The 23,250-nt window shown below is 36.8% G+C and overlaps 1 protein-coding gene across 1 annotated transcript in view; it reads right to left on the bottom strand.

Annotated features, from left to right (window-relative positions):
• LOC114647323 (rab11 family-interacting protein 2) overlaps positions 1-23,250 on the bottom strand; it is a 156,803-nt gene that overhangs the window by 73,004 nt on the left and 60,549 nt on the right. Inside the window, exons 2-3 of the mRNA XM_028796011.2 lie at positions 18,898-19,340; positions 5,268-5,703 (exon numbers count right to left, since the gene is read on the bottom strand). Of these exons, the coding sequence (XP_028651844.1) occupies positions 5,268-5,703; positions 18,898-19,340 (879 nt within the window). The remainder of the gene's footprint in view (positions 1-5,267; positions 5,704-18,897; positions 19,341-23,250) is intronic.

The following is a 23,250-nucleotide window of genomic DNA, read 5'->3' as shown; positions in this document are numbered from 1 at the left end:
GCACTCCTTACAGGACTACCCAAGAAAGACATCAATCGGTTTTAGTTTGTGCCGAATGCAGTTTTAAAACACCTCAATTTTTCCAGGTTTTCTTTGAATTTAGTCAGCTGAAAGGGAAAGAATGACCTAAAATGGTGAAAAGTAAAGCAGTAAACTGCAAGAGGTTTAAATTTAAAGTTTAGATTAGAAAAAACTGAAAAAATAGGAAGTTTCAGAATATTGCAAATGGGCCTTCTTCAGGGAACAACTAGTAGGTTACAACATACAGATGTTCTACAGCATCCATCCATTCATTTTCCAACCCGCTGAATCCGAACACAGGGTCACGGGGGTCTGCTGGAGCCAATCCCAGCCAACACAGGGCACAAGGCAGGAACCAATCCTGGGCAGGGTGCCAACCCACCGCAGGACACACACAAACACACCAAGCACACACTAGGGCTAATTTAGAATCGCCAATGCACCTAACCTGCACGTCTTTGGACTGTGGGAGGAAACCGGAGCTCCCGGAGGAAACCCACCAGACACGGGGAGAACATGCAAACTCCACACAGGGAGGACCCGGGAAGTGAACCTGGGTCTCCTAACTGCGAGGCAGCAGCGCTACCACTGCACCACCGTGCCGCCCTGTTCTACAGCAATTAAAGTAAATTAAACCTTGCAAGTTGAAGCAAACAATTTGCAAAGGTATCCCAACTCCTGTTGAATACTTAAAAACCCTCTGTGTGACTTAAAGCAGAGTTGGTACAGACTGTGTTATTACACCCTCTGAAGTACTACTTGGACAACAGTACACTGTAGAAAGTGGTACATTCCAGTGATAATGGCAAGAAAACTGCAATTAACAAATTAAATGAGACAGAGATTATAACCCTTAGAAGTGTAGGCCTTTCATTTAGGAAAACTGCAGAAAAAAAAAACAAAGTGTTAGGGAGACCAGTGGTGTCCTACATAATCCAAAGGTAATGGGAAACTGGAAGAGACTCTGGTAGGAAAAGATCTGGCAGAGCCAAAGTCACAACCCAACCAGAAGACAAGTTTCTGAGGGTCACCAGCTTGAGTGATCACAGACGCCTCATGGCACAACAGCTTTAAGAACAGCGTAACAGTGCAGGTCGAAAAAATCAAGTATCAATTTGTACTGTGAAGAGGAGACTTTGTGTTGCAGGTTTGACAGGACGAGTAGCTGTAAGAAAGCCATTCCTTAAATGACAAAATAAGGCCTTGAAAACCTGGATATGGAATACTACAGACTGGAAGAAAGTCTTATGGACTGATGAATCAAAATTTGAAATCTTTGGTTCATCACTCAGGATGTTTGTACGACGTCAGGTCAGTGAAAGGATAGTTCCTCAGTGTGTGACACCAACTGTCAAACATGGAGGAGGAAGTGTGATGGTCCGGGTTCTTTTGCTGGTGCGGAGTTGGTGACTTACGCAGAGTGACTAGCATTCAAAATCAAAAGGTATACCCAAGTTTGTTTGTTATATCAGCAAAAGGTGGCCATTTTGATGAATCAAAAATTTGAATAAAATTTTGTACAGTTAATGAATCCTTCACTTATTTTTTATTTGCCACTGTTTATTTGTTCTATGCCTGGATTTCGTGAAACATTAATACATTAAACTGCGTGTATTTCAATAAAAACTGAATAAACTGAGGTGTTCTAAAACCTTTGATCAGTAGTGCATGAATGTATGTGCAGACATTAGTATAAAGTACAAATTATTCTTGTGACAGACACCAGTGTCTGCTCACAAGTCACCGACTTTTTAACAAAAGCAGTGATGCAGTCACAATGAGCAACACCGCCGAAAGCTCTCAAAACAATTATCGACAGCGATGTTTTGGAGAAAGCAAAAATATATATATATTTTTTTTTTGAAAAACAACTAAACAACATAAAAAATTAAAAATTATAGAACTGATTGAATGATACACTCTAGGAAGCTGTTGATTGCTAGTGAAAGTGTACAGCAAAGCTCCCAAGGACTGAGTCCTCCATGCTTGGTATGTAGCCAGCTTTTTCTATATGTGCTCACTTGTTCACTTTAATTGTCTCTCTATTATATAAAAAAATCCTTCGATGCGACAAGACTTTTTGGAAGAGAGATTTTTTCAAGTCCCGAGAGACAAGACTTTTGCCTTGAGATTTTTTCAAGTCATGCCCTCCTCTCAAACATTTTCAAACAAGACCTCACCTCTCATTCGTGTGAATGCTTTTGTCAGGCACACTTCCTGCACTCTCAGCTCTTATACATTTTAACGTTTTCCTCACTTTAAGTTCCCAATTAAAGAAGACATATTATGTCCAAATCTTATTGAAGAATTTCATCACGAAGCGTTATCAATATAAAAAATGAGTACACACGCAATCCCAGCACTTAGAAACGAGGAAGTCAAACAAATTAACGCCAAAAATGTTGATCAGTTACACATCAAACTGGTTAAATGCATCCAAAAATGTCAAATGGTTACACGGCAGATTGGTTAAATGCGTATCAATACACTATGCTGAAACAGTTGGTGGTGATCATGCAGAAGATGAAAACAACAACTTAACAATATCCCAAAGAATATCTACAACTGTTGACAACGTCCGGTCTTACAACACACAAATTACTGTAGAAAGAAGGACGTATCCAAGAAAGGCAATGTAGTACGTCTTCCGCGGATAACATTAGACAACAAAGGATATCTTGATATGCCGTTCGTATTAAAACGTTTAGTTTCCCGTTAGAATAGCTTTTGCAAAGACAATTAACAAATATCAGAGTCAAACATTCAAAAAAGTCGTTTTATTTAATAGTGAGAAAGAAACAAAATTCAATCACGGGCAGTTATACGTGGCATTGATGCATATGTAACAATTCTCATCAAAATAAAAATCTGTTTAAATTGAACATCCGCATCCCCATACGCGAGCGGCAGAACAGCAAAGAGGATAGCGCATAGCGCAGACCGGGGGGTGGACAAGCGAAGCCCCCTAGTTATTTATATTTAGAAGATAAATGTTTCTAGCCCTCAAAAAAAAACAGACCTCTTCTGTTACCAAGGTATATGTTCTTGTGCAAAGGTTCTTTAAAAAGCTGGCACACTCGCTGCACATCTAAGGCAAAAGTGCTACAAAACAAGTGTTTTTTTGCTGTTCAGAGGAGATTTACTTGAGGAAAATGAAACAAATATGGAAAAGAAAAAAAAAACAAAACATACAGACTAACATTTACTTTCTGTATTTAGTTATGCCTACTAGTCTATAATTGTTCAATGGTATAAAGCAATAGCTGATTAATGACTGACAATTAACTGAGTTATTATCAGTTCTAGCAAACGTATTGCTCTTACCAAATGCACTACCTACACTAATATGTAGTTTTTAAGGTATACGATAAGAGTAATATATTCAATGGCTTTAACTATACGTGAGTAGCTCTCACTTGTACTCAACTGACCATGCCAATCAAACCTTACATAGTAAACAACTTTGAACAAGCTTACAACATTATTTACTCCACACAGTGATTTGACTGTAAAGGGATTATTTACAAGGGTCAATCTCATTTATCTTTGACTCTAGCATGTCATTTAAAGCGCATATTACAAAGTTGTCCAAAACATGTTTCTTCCATCTTAAAAATGTTAGGAAATTAAGGCGCTTTTTAAATAAACAGGATTCTGAGAAACTAATTCATGCATTTATCTCTAGTAGGATTGACTACTGCAATGCGGTGTTCACTGGATGTTCAAACTGTTCTTTATACAGCCTCCAGTTAGTCCAAAATGCGGCTGCAAGAATTATTACAAGAACAAGAAAATACGAACACATAACTCCAGTTCTTAAATCCTTACACTGGCTCCCGGTTAAGTTTAGGGCAGATTTCAAAATCCTTCTTTTAACATATAAAGCATTAAATGGTCGAGGTCCGGCTTGTTAATATATCACATCTCACCTGCACTATTTAACCCACCATATGTGCTTCCGGGAGAAGTAGAGGCGGAGGTTATGCGAGGGGCGTGTGGGAGTTTTATTTATTTATTTTTTTTCTTCTGTGTGTGTATTGAGGGGCGAGACGGTGTGAGGGAGCTGCTGAGCGCCTCTAATAAATGTTATCAACAAATTAAACATCGTGTTTATTTCAGTTTATCATGGCTTACTTGTCTGAACTTATCATGACTTACAAACCTGAGCGCACATTAAGATCTCAAGATGCCAGTCTGCTTATGATTCCAAGGATTAATAAAATAACAGTGGGAGGTCGAGCTTTTAGTTACAGGGCCCCTAAACTGTGGAATGGTCTGCCTGCTACTATAAGAGATGCCCCTTCGGCCTCAGCTTTTAAATCCCGGCTAAAGACTCACTACTTCAGTTTAGCATATCCTGACTAGAGCTGCTGATTAACTGTACAGACTGCATCTCTGTTGTTAGTCATTAGCACTTAAACATAAGTAACATGACAGTTATAATTGTATATTAACCCTCACTTATTCTGTTTTTCTTCTCGGTAATCAAGTGTGGCACTTGGTGCCATGGCCCACCTGCCAAGTTGTTTTGCCTGCCTAAGGAAAAGTCATCCCAGATGGAGGATCGCAGGAATCGTGGGAAAGAGGGGTCCTTTCATCGGATTGGCTGGCCCAGTACTGTTTCAGCCGTGGAATGGCCAAATGGGGGAGGCAGCTTGAAGGATGAGGTCTCCAGAACTCTACACAAATCCAAATCTTATTATGGGATATATCATCTACTGTTAAATTCTGCTCTGTACTTCTAAAATGTATATTTTTTATTTCTTACTATATTGAGAAATTGTTCTGTTCTGTGTACTGCATTGTATTGTATTGACCCCCTTCTTTTGACACCCACTGCACGCCCAACCTACCTGGAAAGGGGTCTCTCTTTGAACTGCCTTTCCCAAGGTTTCTTCCATTTTTTCCCTACAAGGTTTTTTTTGGGAGTTTTTCCTTGTCTTCTTAGAGAGTCGAGGCTGGGGGGCTGTCAAGAGGCAGGGCTTGTTAAAGCCCATTGCGACACTTCCTGTGTGATTTTGGGCTATACAAAAATAAACTGTATTGTATTGTATTGTATTGTATTGTATTTAGAAATCTAATTAAAGAGACCAAAGATTTTGTAATACAATCCATCACAAATATTCTCAGTATAATAACATAACTAAATAGTAACTCCAATGCAGCAAAAAGTAAATTAAAAAAAAAAAAACTTTAGTTGTGAAGTAATTCTCAGATTTAAGGATGAAAATAAACTTATAACCCACCTGGACTTATAATTTGTTGAGAATGGATTTGTTTCGGCATCATCATGCAGATCATCACTAAAAGGATTTCGAGCCTGCGTTTCCCCAGTGCTTGTCGATTTTCCATTTCCATGCTTTTCCATCTTTTTTCCATCTTTTTTACCAGTTACCCTCTCCAAGAGGCTAACTTTTTCTTTCTTCTCTTTCCGGTTATCCTTTCCAATCTCTGTAACTTTGGAAGACATGGCTGTGCTACTGTCCCATGAGATACTGGTGCCAGAGTCAAATGGGTTCTTATTTCGTGGAAGAGTGGCAGACTTTTGGGGTAGAGAGGCACCAATACTTCCAAATGGATCATTTTCAACTTCCATGGCATAATCACTGTCCAGACTGGTGCTTTGATTTGGTTTGGCAGTACCCACGCTTTGTGATCTCCGATGAGGTGAATTAACATTGCCTACAAAAGGTAAGAACAGTAAGCAAGTCACTCAAAACAAATACTCTGTGGTATCTCATTATAATCATCATTAGTTTTTAGAAGTCTTTTGCAGAGAAAGGTTTTCCCTGAAGGTCTTTGTTACAACAAATACTGAAATATGAAATGCACAAAAGCTACTTGTCTACAATGGTAAGGATTTACATTCCTATAAAAGACCTCATTTCAGTATAAAGCAGAAGGAGGGCAGTACTAGAAAAAATAAGTTGGATTAAAGTATCAATAAATGGCATCTGAATATTATAGCAGTTAAAAATAAAATATCAGTACTAGCTTACCACAAACAAAAGATTATACAAAGCAGCCAAATTCTATTGATAACACTTAACTATTTCATACTGTAATTTCATGCACAGAAGTATTCTCTAGCATTCTGTGTTCTGCTTATACGGTTATATTCTTATCAGATTTCAAAGAATCAAGTGAATCAAAGCTTGTTTGTTTGGTGTGTTTACCTCGCTGATACCCAGATGGCCCCAAGACAGTTAATCTACTTTTGATGCCTGCCCTTTACGTATTTGTGGAATCTTGAGTTTATTGTTATATATTATGATGTGTGTGTGGTTAACTAGACCGTGCAGTTATACCATTCATCATATCATAATAGGCTTACAGCCAAATCAACATGTTGTTTTATTAATCTATTGCCATCTTCAAAATGTAACCATTTTAGAATTAAACCTAACAGGACTGTAAAATGAGATTGATTAAAGTATAATACTAGTAGTAAAAAAAGTATACAAGGACAGCAGTAATCTGTAGCAAAAATACACACTACAGAGACAAAATGGGCAACAAAGTTTGTCTCATCTTAGCTTAGCCTTTAATGGCTTCTTTACTCCTTTCTATGGTCTTACATTTGCCTATGTTTTAACACTTCTGGTATTTACTTCCATCATATTTTCTCCATTTCTTTTATTTTAATTGCTTGACTACTATCGCATTAACATGCTAAAGTTTAATACAGAAGAAAATACAACTACTAGGTCTCATTTTTTAGCCATACTAACAAAAATATAACAAAACATAATGGCATAATAAGGCTATATGACAGCAATGCAATTTTTATAATTTTGTCTCCATATGCCATCACAATGGATTTGAAATAAAGCAATCATTATGTGATTAAAGTGTAGACTTTTAGCTTTAATTTAAGGGGTTTACCAAAATATTGCATGAGCCGTTTAGAAATGATAGACATTTTTCTGCATACCTCGCCCAATTTCAGGGACTCAAACGTATACAGACATTTGACTGACATGCTGTTCCATAGTCGGGTGTCAGCAGGTCTTTCATTATTTCATTAATTATTAAGCAGGTAAAAGGTCTGGAATTGATTCCAAGTGTGGAGTTTGCATTTGGAAGCTGTCACTGTGAACTCTCAATATGAGGTCCATAGAGCTGTCTGTGTAAATAAAAACAGTAAATCATTAGGCTGCGAAAACAAAATAAACCCTTTAGAGAGATAGCAAAAACATGAGGAGTGGTCAAATCAACCATTTGGTAGATTCTTAAAAAGAAGGAACACACTGGAGAGCTCAGCAACTCCAGAAGGTCTGGAAAACCACATAAAACAACTATGCTGGGTGATTACAGAACCCCTTCACAACATTTAGCTAAACCAGCAACACTCTCCGAGAGGGAGACAGACCTATCATTACCAAAGTCTACAATCTAGAGAAGACTTCACTAAAGTAAAGACACAGGGTGTACCAACAGGTCCAAACCACTGGTTATCCTTTAGCATAGAAAAGACAGATTAGACTTTGACAAAAAATGTTTTTTAGCCTGTCCAGTTCCGGAATAATTTTCTTTGGACAAAAGAAACTATGATCAATATATACCAGAATGCTGGAAAGAAGAAACGGCTCATGATCCAATGAATACAACATCATCTATGAAACACGTGGAGGCAATTTTATAGCATGATCATGCTGGTCAGTCACTGGTGTTTATTGATTATATGACTGCCTGGCAGAAGTAGCAAGATGAATTCTGAAGTGTACAGGGCTGTACCGTCTGCTCAGATTCAGCCAAATGCTGCAAAATTGATAGGATGGTGCTTAACAGTACAGATGGACAATGAGCCAAACCATACTGCAAAAGCAAACCAAGTGCTTTTCAATGCAATGTAGTAGAATATTCTTGCAGCTCAATCAACTGACCTCAACCCAACTGGACATGCATTTCATTTGCTAAAGACGCAACTGATAGCAAAAAATCCAGCAAACGAGCAGCAACTAAAGACAGCTGCAGCTGCAGGATTCAGACTTCAGGCAGTCATTGACAGTAAAGGATTTTCATCAAAATATATAATCAATAAATAATCATTATATTTATGATTAGGTGTGTTTGTCCAAATACTTTTGAGCCCCTGGAAATGAGGGGGCTAAGCAGAAAAATTGCTGTTATTCCTAAACGGCTCATATGATATTTTTTAGAAAACTCCTTAAATTAAAGCTGAAAGTCTATTCTTCAATCACATCTTGATTGCTTTATTTCAAATCCATTGTGGATGTGTACAGAGCCAAAATTATGAAAATTGTGTCACTGTCCAAATTCCTAAGGACCTAACTGTATGTACCTCTAAAGAGTGCTTACACAGTGAGAAAAAAGAAAGTGCATAATCAATGGTTTAATATGTACGAAAACTGACAAATGACACTTTTGAAATAAATGTCACTAACACTAGATTAAAAGAAGAATATAATGATGCGAAAAGTTGCTCTTGTTGTGTAGTTCATCGCAACTGTGCAGTTTCAGGAACTGTCCTTGTGCGTAAAAAAACAGCACTGCTTTGAAAGACTGAATAACAGGCAACATGTCTGCTATAATCTGTAACTGCAAACTCCTTTTAACAAGTGGTGATGAAATCTGCTATCAAAGGATGTCAAACATAGCAAAACTCAGTTTTATGATATTTATGAATATTGCACTGACTGCAATCATTATTTCCATAAGCCCCAGAAGACTCTAAAGACAAAGAAGTAGTAGTACCAATCTATAGTTATTTATGCTTTTCGAACCCAACACCATTGTTGTTATTGTGATGGACACCAATAACAAAAGTGCTGTAATTGCCATATTTCATAATCCATTTATATGTCCAACATGCGCAGTGATATGTCAGGCTGAACAAACAGTCTAATGAATATCTATGAATTTGTCCGTTAACAAACTTACTATACTTTTGTGAGAATGACAGGCATTTTGTATTGTTGCATTTTAGCATCTGTACAAGACTTCCATGATCACTAACATTAAGAGGAAATTATAGCAAAGAACAAAAAAAAATTGCTTCCTGAAAGTTCATCATTTTTAGTGATTATGACAGACAACCTCAAGTTAAACTCAAATATAGTTTCAGTTTGACTCCAACACATAGGAATTTGGAGAAACATGAAATGAACTTTTATTGAATTTAAGGTATCAAATTGCTTACTGATGCTGACACATTACATTAATTCAATTGAGCTAAAAATGTTTTGTTGGTGAAATTCATTTGTACTCAGCATCTGATGCTTCTCATTCCAGTATCCAACACTACAGCAGTAGGCCAGCACTGAAGGATGTTACTTGTCCTGATGCTATTTTTCAATTGCTGCAATGTTCTGGTGAAACCTTTCATCATATGTGCGTGTCACTGACTAGGACCAAGTCCAAATGTGAATGCAGAAAATGAACCTTTAGCAACATGCTGCATTTCCTTGTTTTGCATGCTTGAAGCGTGTTTTGAACCAGTTGGACATTCTGTAGTTTGGTACTCTGTAGTTGTCAACTACATCCTGAATTATCTTCAATGTGATTTCCTGTGGCCCCACTAGTAGATCATTAAAGTGCTTGTCAATAAGGACATGTCTGATTTGTGGACCAACAAAAATCCCTTCCTTAATCTTGGCATCAATTATTCGTGGAAACCTCTCTCTCAGATATCAAATTCTTTTGCCTTCCTTGTTAATCTCTTTCCCAAAATTTTTCAGTAGTCCAATTTTTATATGAAGGGAAGCATAAAATGTCTATGTTGGATGGACAACATGTGCCACACTTTTCTGCTGTGGAACCAAAAGCTTAAGGAGTTGCCACTTCTTCAAATGTAATGAGACTCTTCTGCATGGCTGTCCCATTCACAAATGAAACAGCAGTACTTAGAATAGCTGAGCTGCATTGCTATTATTACTATTGCATTGCATAGTGTCACTACCTTTAAATCACCGCAAATGTTCCAACTGTATTTGTTGTACCATCTATGTATACTTAAGAGAAAATCACAAAAATAGGCGATTGTCATGAAACTGTACTTGAGAGTAAAGTTTAAAGGTAAAATTTGTAAGAAGTCAAGCAAAATTACACCTTTTATTGGCTAACTAAAAAGATTACGATATGCAGGCTTTCGCGGCACCTCAAACCCCTTCTTCATGCAAGATGTAATACAGAAACTGAAGTTCCCTGTGTTTATATACACACTAGGACAAATAACAACATTGGAAAACCTTTAAGTGAGACATCTTAAATGTAAAAAATTAATAGGCCTCTTCAGGCTAAGATTCATTTAGTAAGAGAGGAGAAAAATGTCTAGTCAAGATCTTTGGATATCATAATGTAACTGCCCAACAAAGTCATTTGAAATTTCTGATCAGTTTTTCAATACAATGTGGGTCTGCAGACAGGTTGTCTGTGTCATTGTGTGTTGTCTGTGATTACAAAAGGTGAATTTTGTAATCAGCAGATCAAAATCCATAAGATACACCCAAAAGTGTTCAGGAAGCAAAATCTTTGTTGTCCGTAAAAAAACATAATTAATGAAACAGACAGAACTGGCAAAATCACATAAGCTGTTCTACAGTTCTGGTTTATAGTGCAGTAGCTGACAACTATGTCTGCGTTTCAAAGATAATGGCAAGATAATTTTTTTCCAGTGTGCCCAGAACCCAAAGTCTAAAGTTTAGTGTTTGTTTGATATCTTTGAAAAGAATCATCGCCGATGGCATTTTTTATTAAAGGAAGCGCTTCATAAGCTTTTTCTATGGATGTGAAAAAAAACTGACATATCCAAAGATTCAATGTTTCCTCACTTATTTCTCATCACAGCCATTACTTTGGTAACATTTAATCCTGATACCGATATTAACTATTGCAATTTAATATTTTGCACTGGGTCCATTTTTGTTCAGAATAAAGCAAGCATGTACAGCTAATCTGTCTGAGATGATTGAATTATGCTATAATGGAACTTTATTGAAATAAATATTTCTGAGTTTAAGAAATAAATGCATTAACGGCATCATATACACAAAGACAGTGCTGCTTTCAATGCTGTTACATTTAGACATAAACAAAAATGTATACACAGATTATACAATAAAAATATATACACATATGAATATTAATATTATATGATGCATCTTACAGACTACAGAATCTGAAATGAATTACATTTAATTGTACATTTCGACACAGAAATCTTTAAAATTTGGGAAATACCTAAACCTTTGGAATTATGTCTAGTATGTCATTCATTTGGGGCGGCACGGTGGCGCAGTGGGTAGCGCTGCTGCCTCACAGTTGGGAGACCTGGGGACCTGGGTTCGCTTCCCGTGTCCTCCCTGCGTGGAGTTTGCATGTTCTCCCCGTGTCTGAGTGGGTTTCCTCCGGGCGCTCCGGTTTCCTCCCACAGTCCAAAGACATGCAGGTCAGGTGGATTGGTGATTCTAAATTGGCCCTAGTGTGTGCTTGGTGTGTTTGTGTGTGTCCTGCGGTGGGTTGGCTCCCTGCCCAGGATTGGTTCCCTGCCTTGTGCCCTGTGTTGGCTGGGATTGGCTCCAGCGGACCCCCGTGACCCTGTGTTCGGATTCAGCGGGTTGGAATATGGATGGATGGATGGATGTCATTCATTTGCCCTTGCAAGTAAATATTACTTCCAATTTTAAAGACATTGTATACAGTGTACAGTGGATTCAGCTGAACTGAGCAATTTCAGTTTTGGATTTTTAATAAATTTACAAACCTTCCTGAAAATTTTCACTTTGTCATTTGGGATATTATGGGATATCATGTATAGACTTATGGGCAAAAATGGCCAATTTATCTATTTAAAACTAACTCTAAAACACAATAAAATGTGTAGAAAGTATAGGGGTCTGAACACTTTCTGAATCCACTGTAACTATAGAGATTGTCCGCTATGACAATATCCCCACTTGTTCTTTCATTCGCTTCTCATGGACAAGTCATGCTGTTGGTCTCTCTATCTGTCACATATTTAGTGACCATCTTCCATGACACAATTTAACTGACTGAAGAGGTCTGTCAATAGTTTAAAAATGTTTTCTTATTCTGGCGTGGGAATATATCTTAAGCTAATATTCTTAAATAATCCTCCAGAGCGTCCTCTCCTTATATTACAGAATGAAGGGAAGATTTTTTTTGCTTGTTTTCTCGCTTTTTCCATATTTCAGAGCTTTTCTAAATTATATATTTAACTACTATTCAACTACAGACTTCTTATTTAGGAAGTCAATATTAAGATGAAAAGAATGCAGGATGGCTTGTCTCTTCAGATTCAAGTTGTCAAACACAATATCCAACTTCCCAGCAGGTAATAGAGCACTTCTTGTCTGCCATAGGGCTTATGATTATTTACCAAACCACTTGAAGAAAAATTATACTAAGTCACCAAGTTGAGCTCTTGACAGCTTAAACATGTAATGCTTTGACTCTGCAAGAAAGCAAAGCATTATGGAATGAGTGGCTCACGAAAGCAAATATTGCTCCACTATGCCTCGTCATACGGATTCATTACAATAGGAAATTGAATCGACTGCCGAAAAATACAGCTCTTAGGGAATGCTTACTTTTTTTATTTTTGAAATCAAAGCTTACAGTGCAAATACTCTTAGCTGGTTATTTTTTAAAGCTTTACAAATATTTAATAATAAATGTACATAGTTCAATGTAATTAAACAAAGAGGGAAAAAATGTAAAATATTCAAGGACTGTAGGGAATTTCAGTGCTCACTCCTACTCTATGGATGTTATGAAATAATAGTTTTTTAATGTAAAATGGCAATAATAAAAAGATGGCATACTCTCACATTGCTAGTCGGAGTTCTGTGATAAAAATCTCAAGTTCACCTAATTCTGGAATTTCTTTCAGTTTGGCACAAAAAGGAAGTAATTCTGAGCTAAACACTTTTCCAAGACCAGTATTCGTAATCTTCCCTTTATATACAGGGAAAGCTATAGGTCAGCTTCCATACACTACTAGAAACTTTGGTTCATTTTCACTAGAAACAATGTTTTAATGCTATATTTATATTATATATGGCTCTTAAGATATACTTCAAAGGGGACTTTCTAACTGTATCAGAATTTTCGGAGACAATGTGGGACTTGGGATTTGTCTGTTGAACTCGGGATAATCCTGCATAAATCAGGATGTCTGGCAACCTTGACTACATTTTACATGTCCAGAAATAAACTTTATACTTAATAAATCTATAAACATACTCATAAAATTGTTTAGCAAATGATTTATGTTCTTAACTTGACTAAAAATAAATCATTAATTACACCAGAAAGTAATAATATTTTAACATGGAAATCACAAGAAACCGAAAAGAAAAAAACAAAAATTTCAGTCCATATAGAATTGATTTGCTCTAATCCAGCTGGTCATCCAGGCCTACTTGGACAAATGAAGAGGAATGGAAAAATTCAATAATCCATAATCTCTCATCACGTTTTACTTACTAGTAAGATAAGTTTTGGACCTTACAAATTTATTTTGAGTATTATTTGAATGACTTGAAAATTGATAAAAAGCAGACTTTAATTTAAACACTTGCAAAGGTGAAAAATCCAGTTACCATAAGTTCTTACCACCACCTGAAATGCAAATTCTGAACTGTAATGGCAATTAAGGGAGAGTTTAGCAATATTGTACCCACGCTTTGGATTACAGACAGAAATATCAGTACAAATGAAGTGTGAAAAAGAAAAATTGGATTTTTGCTACACTATTAATTTACATTTGAAAATAAACAGAACATTATTAATGAGATGAAAACAGACACAGAAGAGATAAACACTAATTAAAACAAACACCAAAGAAAGAAACAACAGGCTCACGTGACATTTCATGAATTATTCTATGGCCCTAAAACATAAATAATTTTTGGTGTCAACCCTTAAAACTATCAAAACGAATAGATAAATAAGCAAACATATTAGTTATAAATACACAAATAAAGAAAAAAAATAACATCATCTTTCTATATGCTAATAATTAAAGTTTTTTTTTCAGAATATGAGAAATATATAAAAAAAAAATTAACATTTTAAAACCGTTATAATATGATAGACTCTTGGGTCTGGATTAATAAATGTCATATTATGCTTTGGCTAAAGGCTGGAATTACAGAAAACGTGAAGCAATAACAATCATATGACAAAACTGGGGAAACACTAGGCCAGATAGTATGAAGATTGTGAAACGCCACCGGTGAAAAAGGAAATAAGAGTCCTCTGGCCAGTAAGACTTGGTTTAGGATTTCTGTTGGTGGTTACTGACAAGAGATCAGACTAAAGATAAAAAAAGGCTTTTATACACATACACACCGATTGTCATTTTTACCATTAATTCATTTGACTTCATCGTTTCTCTGTGCTAGGATTGCCCGTGTACTTATTTTTTATGTTGCTAACCCTTTGTGATGAAATTCTTCAATAAGATTTGGACAAAATACGTCTTCTTTAACTGGGAACTTAAATTGAAAAAAATGTTAAAATTTATAAGAGCTGAGACAGCAGAAACTGTGAGAGGTGAGATTACCATGTGCGTGGTCGAAAATGGTTGAGAGGAGGGCATGACTTGAAAAAAATCTCATGGCCAAAGTCTTATCTCGTGGGACTTGAAAAAATCTTCCAAAAAGTCTTGTTGCATAGCAGGATTTTCTTCTATAATAGGAACAAGTACAACATAATCATTTGCATAGAAATTTATTAGCTACCAAGTCATTCTGGTGCATATATAAAATTAGGTCCAGTAACGTCACTCTTTTCTGATTTTTTGCACCACTAATTAGACATGTTATTCCAGAAAGAGGTTTTGAGGGTTATTGTTACCTTCCCAGAGTACGATGAAATGTTTACGTGCATATGCTAATTTGCATGCAGCATGTAGCATTCACCAACATGTTAATAGATGTTGCTGTTTAGTTTACTTTCTTTCAATTAAAATTTCAGTTGCCTGGAATTTGCTTTGTTGAAACAATTGTAAAAATACTAAAACAAGAATATAACAGTATGCAAGAGTACTCATCATTCACCAACAGCCCATAAAATGGAAATTAAACAAAAACATTTAGAAATACTGAATAGATTAAAGCAAAGGAGAAAATACTTCCTAATATTTGATATTTTAGATTGTTGTGTAGGCAAACATTAACCCAAAAATAATGGAGGGCAGCAGTGCCAATTCTAAGAATAACTTAGTAATATAAGCAGCTCCTTCAAAATACATATTTTAGCAATGTAACCTGATGTGTTATTAAACTGCAACAGTTCAATGACTAAATGTATATATTTGTTTAATGCAAATAGTGAATTCTTCCAACACACTCTCATCAGGATAAAAAGAAGGTTTGCTATAGATGTGTACCATTCCTTTTTGTGGTTCTTTGTGCTACTAGCAATAGCAAAAGCATCATTCATATACCAATGTGTGCTTTTAAATTGGTGCAAGTACCTTCTGTAGTCTACAGAAGGTGATATTCTTCATGTTGGATTATCAGGGTTAAATTACTCTATTTAGAAAGTTAAATACACTTTTCACTTTACATAATTAAGTAACATACTGTACTTTTTGAGTGCACTGTAGATGGAACAATTGGAAGAAGCTATCAGAAGTATCAGAAGATGTACGGCACTGAGAAACTGGTAGCAAAGGGAGAGCAGGAGAAGTTGGAAGTGGCTGAAATAAGTATACTGAGATGGATGTCTGGAAAGTATAAGAAATGAGACAATCAGAGGTGCAACAAAAGTAGGAGAGATATCCAACAAAATATAGGAATGTATGTTGAAGTGATACGGACATTTGATGAGGAGAGACAATGCATATGTGGGCAACAGAGATGGGAATGAAAGTACAGGGTGAAAAAAGTAGGGAGGCTGAAGCAGAGGTAGATGAATGGATTAAGGAAAGATTTGAAGGAAAAGGGCCCAGCAGGGGAGGAAGTGCAGGACTAAGCTGTATGTATAGCATCAATCAGACACATCAACCCCACATAGAAGGAGAAAGAGATGAACAGGAAGAAAAACAAAAGTACCGATTTGTTTGACATGCTATCATTAGAAAAATGATTCCTATTATAATTAGGTTTGCATTATTTTAGCAACCTGCTGTAGGCTCTCAAGCTCAAGCTGAAAACAGAGGTCCTTGATTAATAAGATGACATCACAAAGAGGACCCACTTTATGTAGTATTTTCCACTGCATCTGTCTCCAAAGACAAGCCTTTATCATGCTAGCACTCCCAACTTAAGTTAATAAAACTTAAATATACATCAAAGTATCAATGAAAAGGTTAAGATTAGCTGAAGCAGATTTTCTTCTAGAAATGTATTAACCCAAGTATAAAAATGTGTTTGATGTATTATACAATGGCACATTGTAATTTTTCTATTACACATGGCTTATAGTACACAGTGTAACTAAGGAATGCTTGATGAAAAAACTGCACCATGAAAACAGAATAATGTTTGACACATCAATGATTTAAGCTTTCTAGTAAAGCAAGTACTGAACTTTCTTACACTTGTGATAATAGTAAATCAACTGCACAGAACTGCAACTCATGTCCTAATTATGGTTTTACATTAAACAGAACAGCAAACCACACATCCAAATCTATTGCCAAGGAAGTGAAAGTAATGTCCATTACTATCAGGAAAGTGAATGAACAACAGTTTAAGCCCTTAGCAACTTTATACCTCTACATTAATGAGCTCAGACTAACATATGAATAATCTGAACAAGTCACTCTAGTTTAAGGTTGTGAGGTCATTCCACCTGTCCCCTAGCATTGGGCATCAAACAGCAATCAGCCCTTGCTGTGGCACCAGTCCACTGGATGACACACTTGCTCTCACATGTCCACTTTAAATTTGTCAATCAACCTAACATGCATGTTACAAGTTGGAAAGGCAAAATCCTCACAGAGACAAGGATATATATAAATGGCACCAGAAAACAGCATACTCAGCTGCTATTTTCAGAAATGGTTATTCCACAGAGTATAATGGGACGTAGTATGAAAAGGGTAAGTTAACCCAGCCAAAGGGGATGCACAAACCAGTGTTTCTTCGTACCAGTCCCAAGGCCAGATAAATGGAGAGGGTTTATGTCAGAAAGGACACTAAGTATAAAATTTTGCCAGATCAATATGTGGACAACAATACAGATTTCCATATCGGATCTCCAAGACTGACATTGCCCATCTCTGGGCTAGACAGAGGGACCGAGCTGAGAAAGATGTGCAGCAGGTTAGGGTGATAAAAGATAAAGATGAAAACATAGGTTGGATGATGTGGAGATGGTAAATCAGGAAGTGCAACGGATTAGCAAGGAGGAAGTAAGGACAACTATGAAGAGGATGAAGAATGACAAGGACATTGGTCCAGATGACATACCTGTGGAAGCATGGAGGTTTCTAGGAGAGATGGCAGTGGAGTTTTTAACCAGATTGCTCAATGAAATCTTGGAAAGTGAGAGGATGCCTGAGCAGCGCAGAAGGAGTGTACTGGTACAAATATTTAAGGATAAGGAGGATGTGCAGAATTGTAATAACTATAGAGGGATAAAATTGCTGAGAAACAGCATGAAGTTGTGGGAAAGAGTAGTGGAAGATAGGTTAAGAAGGGAGGTTATGATTAGTGAGCAACAATATGGTTTCATGCCAGGAAAGAGCGCTACAGATGCTATGTTTGGTGTTGATGGAGAAGTATAGAGAAGGCCAGAAGGAGTTGCATTGCGTCTTTGTGGACCTGGAGAAAGCATATGACAGGGTGACTTTAGGGGAGTTGTGGTATTGTATGAGAAAGTCGGGAGTGGCAGAGAAGTATGTAAGAGTGGTACAGGATATGTATGAGGGAAGTGAGACAGTGGTGAGGTCTGCAGTAGGAGTTACGGATGCATTCAAGGTGGAGGTGGGATTACATCAGAGATCGGCTCTGAGCCCTTTCTTATTTGCAATGGTGATGAACAGGTTGACAGACGAGATTAGACAGGAGTCCCCATGGACTGTGATGTTTGCTGATGACATTATGATATGTAACAAGAATAGGGAGCAGATCGTGGAGACCCTGGAGAGATGGAGCTCTAGACAGGAAAGGAATAAAGGTCAGTAGAAACAAGACAGAATACATGTGTGTGGATAAGAGGGAGGTTGGAGGAATGGTGAGGATGCAGGGAGTAGAGTTGGTGAAGGTAGGAGAGTTCAAATACTTGGGATCAACAGCACAGACTAATGGGGGAGTGTGCAAGAGAGGTGAAGAGGAGAGTGCAGGAAGGGTGGAGTGAGTGGAGAAGAGTGTCAGAAGTAATTTGTGACAGACGGGTACCAGCAAGAGTGAAAAGAAATGTCTATAAGACAGTAGTGAGAACAGCTTTGTTATATGGGTTGGAGACGGTGACAATGACCAAAAAACAGGAGACAGAGATGGCAGAGTTAAAGATATTACGATTTGCTTTGGGTGTGATGAGGATGGACAGGATTAAAAACTAGTACATAAGAGGGTCAGCTCAGGTTGGATGGTTGGGAGATAAAGCCAGAGAGGCGAGATTGCACTGGTCTGGCCATGTGCAGAGGAGAGTGGAAAAAGAGGAAAGATGAAACCTCCTCTATGGATGTGGTGAGAGAGGACATGAAGGTGGTGGGTGTAAATAAGCAAGAATCAGATGACAGGAAGATACGGAAAAAGATGACCCACTGTGGTGACCCCTAACGGGAACAGCCGAAAGAAAAAGAAGAAGTGTGAAAAAGGCAAGTTAAGGACATCATGATTTATTTTGTATTTAGTTAAATACCATCAGTTAACAAAACACACTAAAATGTTCCCCTTTTTAAATAAAACTAATTAATACAGACAGATTCCTTACCGCTTTCGTCAATTGAATTCATAGAGTCCAACTTAGGTCGGAAAAGGGGAGGATGTCCAATTGTGCTTGCCTTCACTTTGTCACCAGAGAAATGAGAGCCAATTAAATCTGACATGGAGTGGGCAGCAGAAAGGCGCTGGGGTGCCAGAAGCAATGTCTTTTTTGGTTTGGATTTCAGCTGTTGGTCCATGTCAGAAAGTTCAGGATCAGACCTGGGCGTGCTTGTTCTTGGAATAATGGCCGAAGAAGTGTCCGAGAATGTGCCATCATTTTTCCTCCCCTTCATCTTGTCTTTCAGTTTGGCAAAAGGAGAGCGGGGCTTGTCTCTTATGGAGAGATCAAACATACTCGCTGTCATGTTGTTCCTCATAAACTGAATGTTGACTTGAATCTCACCACGTTGCTTACTTTTTTTCCCTGGTTTAGACTCTAACTTGAACCAGCTTTAAAGACAAGAAAAATAAGAATATGGATTTTACTTTTTGAAATACATACTGATAACAAAATACTAAAATACTATATATCTTAAAACAATTGCATAAACTAACCCAAAATAATGGCATCCTAAGTTCCAAGTACCTTGAAGAACATTTCTAACATACATTCCTGCTTTGTTGTTGAATGTAATTGATGACATCTGTTAAATGAACAGACGATATGCATCTTGAGCAGTCATTTGCATAAAATATTAAGAAATAACAAATAACAATCATGGAAAGGATTCCATCTTACAAATGTAAACTATACTTGCTCCTTTGGACAGTTCAGCTCTATAGAGTACCACAAGAAATAAAAAGTCTGAGTAATATGGTCAGATGGACTGAGAAGCAAATACATTGTGGACATCAAAATTAAAATATAGCATAAATGAAGAAGCAACCGAAGGAGCCGCCAAGAAATGAAACTACATTCCCTAATGTACTTGACCACAAAAACTCTTAGGTTTAAAGTATTATGGTTGCCATCTAAAGGGACCAAAGGACAATGGATATGTCAGCTAACATGTGGCAAACTGGTACTCAATCAACTGAGTACTCAAAAGGTGGCACCACACAGGAAGAAATCAATTATCAAAGCAGTTTTATGGATAAAATTAATTTGTTTTCTGTCATCTATGCAAACAAAGGAGATATGTGAATTGTTTTTCTGTTATACTGGGGAAGACATTACTCCAGGTTTGACTTACAGATGATTGTTCACTGTAGTGGCTTCATAGCCTCTTATTGTAAAGCTAAAGATATGCAAAATATTCTAAACTGCATCACAATATACATACTAAGGCTTTTAGAACGAACATCACTCTTCAAATATACTTCAAATCCATACGAAAAAGTTCTTGCTCATAAGACATGACATTCAATTATAAAAGAGCTGTCATTTTTTTTTCTAACCTCTCACTAATTTTAGAGGGTGGAGTGGTGGCTCTGGGGCTAGGGATTTGCACTGCCAATCGGAAGGTTGCCGGTTTGAATCCCGTAAATGCCAAAAGTGACTCTACTTCGTTGGGCCCTCGAGCAAAGCCCTTAACCTACAATTGTTCCGTCCTGGGCATGACGTTGATCTGCATCCAGCCCTGCATGTAGACTCTCCAACCTGCAGGGAAAACCAGGGGATTGGTAGCAGAATTGCACTCCAGCCACCATAAAAAACCTCACATTGGTTCCATCCCATCTGAAGTAGTGTGGTGCTGAAGTGTCACCCGTTGCATGGCTGCACTCATGTCCTAATCTGGGATCCCGAGTTGGGTTTGTCATGTGGTGAGTGCGGGAATGTGCTGTATCAGCATGTGCTCCTAACCTCTCTCTCTCTTTTCTCACTAATTTCGGCATTGTTGTATTCCAGACATGCTATGCCACAATACTTCAGCATTTTGCAAGTATTCTGTACATCACTTCGGCGATCAGCGCTTTTACAATTGTTAATTGTTGGTTTGTATCATCATTTACTGTATAATACATTCAGACTTTTCTACCGCGATGCTCTGCTTTTTGGTTAACAGGTTTGATAACAACACATTTTAAATACGTGTCCAATACCCTAATAGTATCATTTTCTTCCTGATCCGGTTCCATTTCACTTGTGTACCGTTGAGAATTATATTTGAATATTTATTTCTTTTTAATATGAGTACCTGAACCTTAATTTTTGTATAATTTGACAGACCTAACATGTACTAGGCAATTTAAAGATAATAGATAACACACACAAAAAAAATCAGACGCTTATATACACTTAAACAGAGGTAGGCACTCAGACGATTAACAACATAGTTAAAGAAACACTAAGTAACTTTTAAGAAAAAGCATTGATTTTAAATTGAAAGACATTCACTCAGTTATCACAAAAACAACAGATCAAGCAACACAAATCTTCTACCTAAAACACTTTATCATCATAGTTTTTCCAATAATAATAATCAACTGCTAAAATAACCATGACTAAAGTTATTTATTATTCTTGTTCAAGAAATGGGAATATACTTTACACTTCATTAAATTTCTCGAGCACAAAATGCAATGAGAAATTTTTTCATTGTTTCACATACACACACTACTGCCAAACAGCCATGGTGTCTACTAACAACAGGCAGATGGATAAAACAGCAAGACAGACACATGAAGTTTGCAAACAGCACCACTAAATATACTATAAGTGCCCGAGTGAGCATGCCTTATGACAGGCAACTGTATTAAGAATGGTTATGGACCTGCACCCAGTGATGCTGCTGTGAAAGGTTCCCTGAGCCTGTGTAATGGCAAATGTATGCATGTTTTCATTCAAATTAATGTTTTAAATACAAACATATAGAGGAAAAAAGTAACCATAGCATAAGGTCATTTAGATTAAAGTTAAGATCTTGGGAAAATAGTTATGCCTCAAGGTAAATCAAGATCAAAGTAAGCAAAAATGGAAAGATGTAGTCGCCAGGTGCCAAATGTTTGACATGTACTAACTACAAACACTGATTTAACCTTTGAGTTAAGCTTATTAACTCTTCACTGGTCAAAACTGCAAGTCAAGTGTTGATTTACAACTCCCTTCTTGTGTATGTAGGTCAAGAAAAATGTCTTTAAACGTACACATTTCTTCATTAAGGACATCGTAGATCAAAGTAAATCCCAGGAAAGGCAAACACGGGTCTGATTATCCACATAACACCATTTCCAGAACAGCCAAGGACATAATAGCATTTCCAGGGTTTGCAAGGAGCAAGATACACAGAGTACAATGCTCTTTCTGTTGAGTTTTAGAAATGAAGGTCACATTGATGACTATGTTTGGAAGAATGGAGCATTTACTAACAGTTTTATACTCTGCTGTGATACGTAATGGTAGATTTTAGAAAAATACAAGGGTTTGATAATAAATGTCTATACAAAAGATTACAATTCTGTTCATGGCTTTTGTTTCTAGTAAACATCTGTGTATTACAAATTACCACTTTACAGGTTATATAAAAATACTGTGGGATTAAAAGAAGCAGACTCAAGCGAGCAAAGTAGTTGTGATTTCTACCAATTCAGGCCTATTTGAGATACCTCATTCTCAGAATGTGCATCAATCAAATAAAATCAAATCAGTGCTTTCAATGAATGCCAAGTATATTATTATACAAACTAACATTTCATTGAAATACTGTAAAGATTAAATAATTGTATACTAAGTTCCACTTGCGGTGCCATGAGGCATCGTAACATACTTAAGAGGAGATTTTTAGACATGATCTTGATGAAAACGGTTAAAACAATTCTACTGATGTATTGTGTTTGATTTCAGTTTAAAAGTTGCAGCTATTCTGCCAACCAGTCACTTCACAAGGGTGTGGCTGTTATCTCTAGAAAAGTCAAAGCAGCAAACAATCAAGTCCCCAGTGAAACTTAGTCAAGGGTATGCTGGGTGTACACTATATCGAATACTGATAAAATACAAATGCATTAAATGCTAAAAAATTAGAAAATATACAAGCTGACTGTCTATTCTACTTTTGAATTCCTGGTGGTTAAAGGACACTTAAAGAAAAATATATTATATATATATATATATATATATATATATATATATATATATATATATATATATATATATATATATATATAAATAATATATATATATTTTTTTTTTTTTTTTTTTTTAAAGGAAAAAGTACTCTTTCATGTGGGCGCTTTGACAAAAGTTGTGCTTTTCATATTGATCACCAGAAAACAGCACACCGGGAATATTACTGTTCTAGTATTGAGCTGGTAAAAGATCTCAAAACTCAAGAATCAACACCCCAGCATGAGCTATGCCATACATGGCCAGACTATCCCCTAACCTCCATGTTGTTTCTTGGGATTTGAGTTCTTCCACCAC

This window comes from Erpetoichthys calabaricus, chromosome 2 (genome assembly GCF_900747795.2).
Source record: "Erpetoichthys calabaricus chromosome 2, fErpCal1.3, whole genome shotgun sequence".
NCBI lineage: Eukaryota > Metazoa > Chordata > Cladistia > Polypteriformes > Polypteridae > Erpetoichthys > Erpetoichthys calabaricus.
The sequence above is the reverse complement of the archived record's forward strand: the minus strand, read 5'-3'. Positions and strand labels throughout refer to the sequence as shown.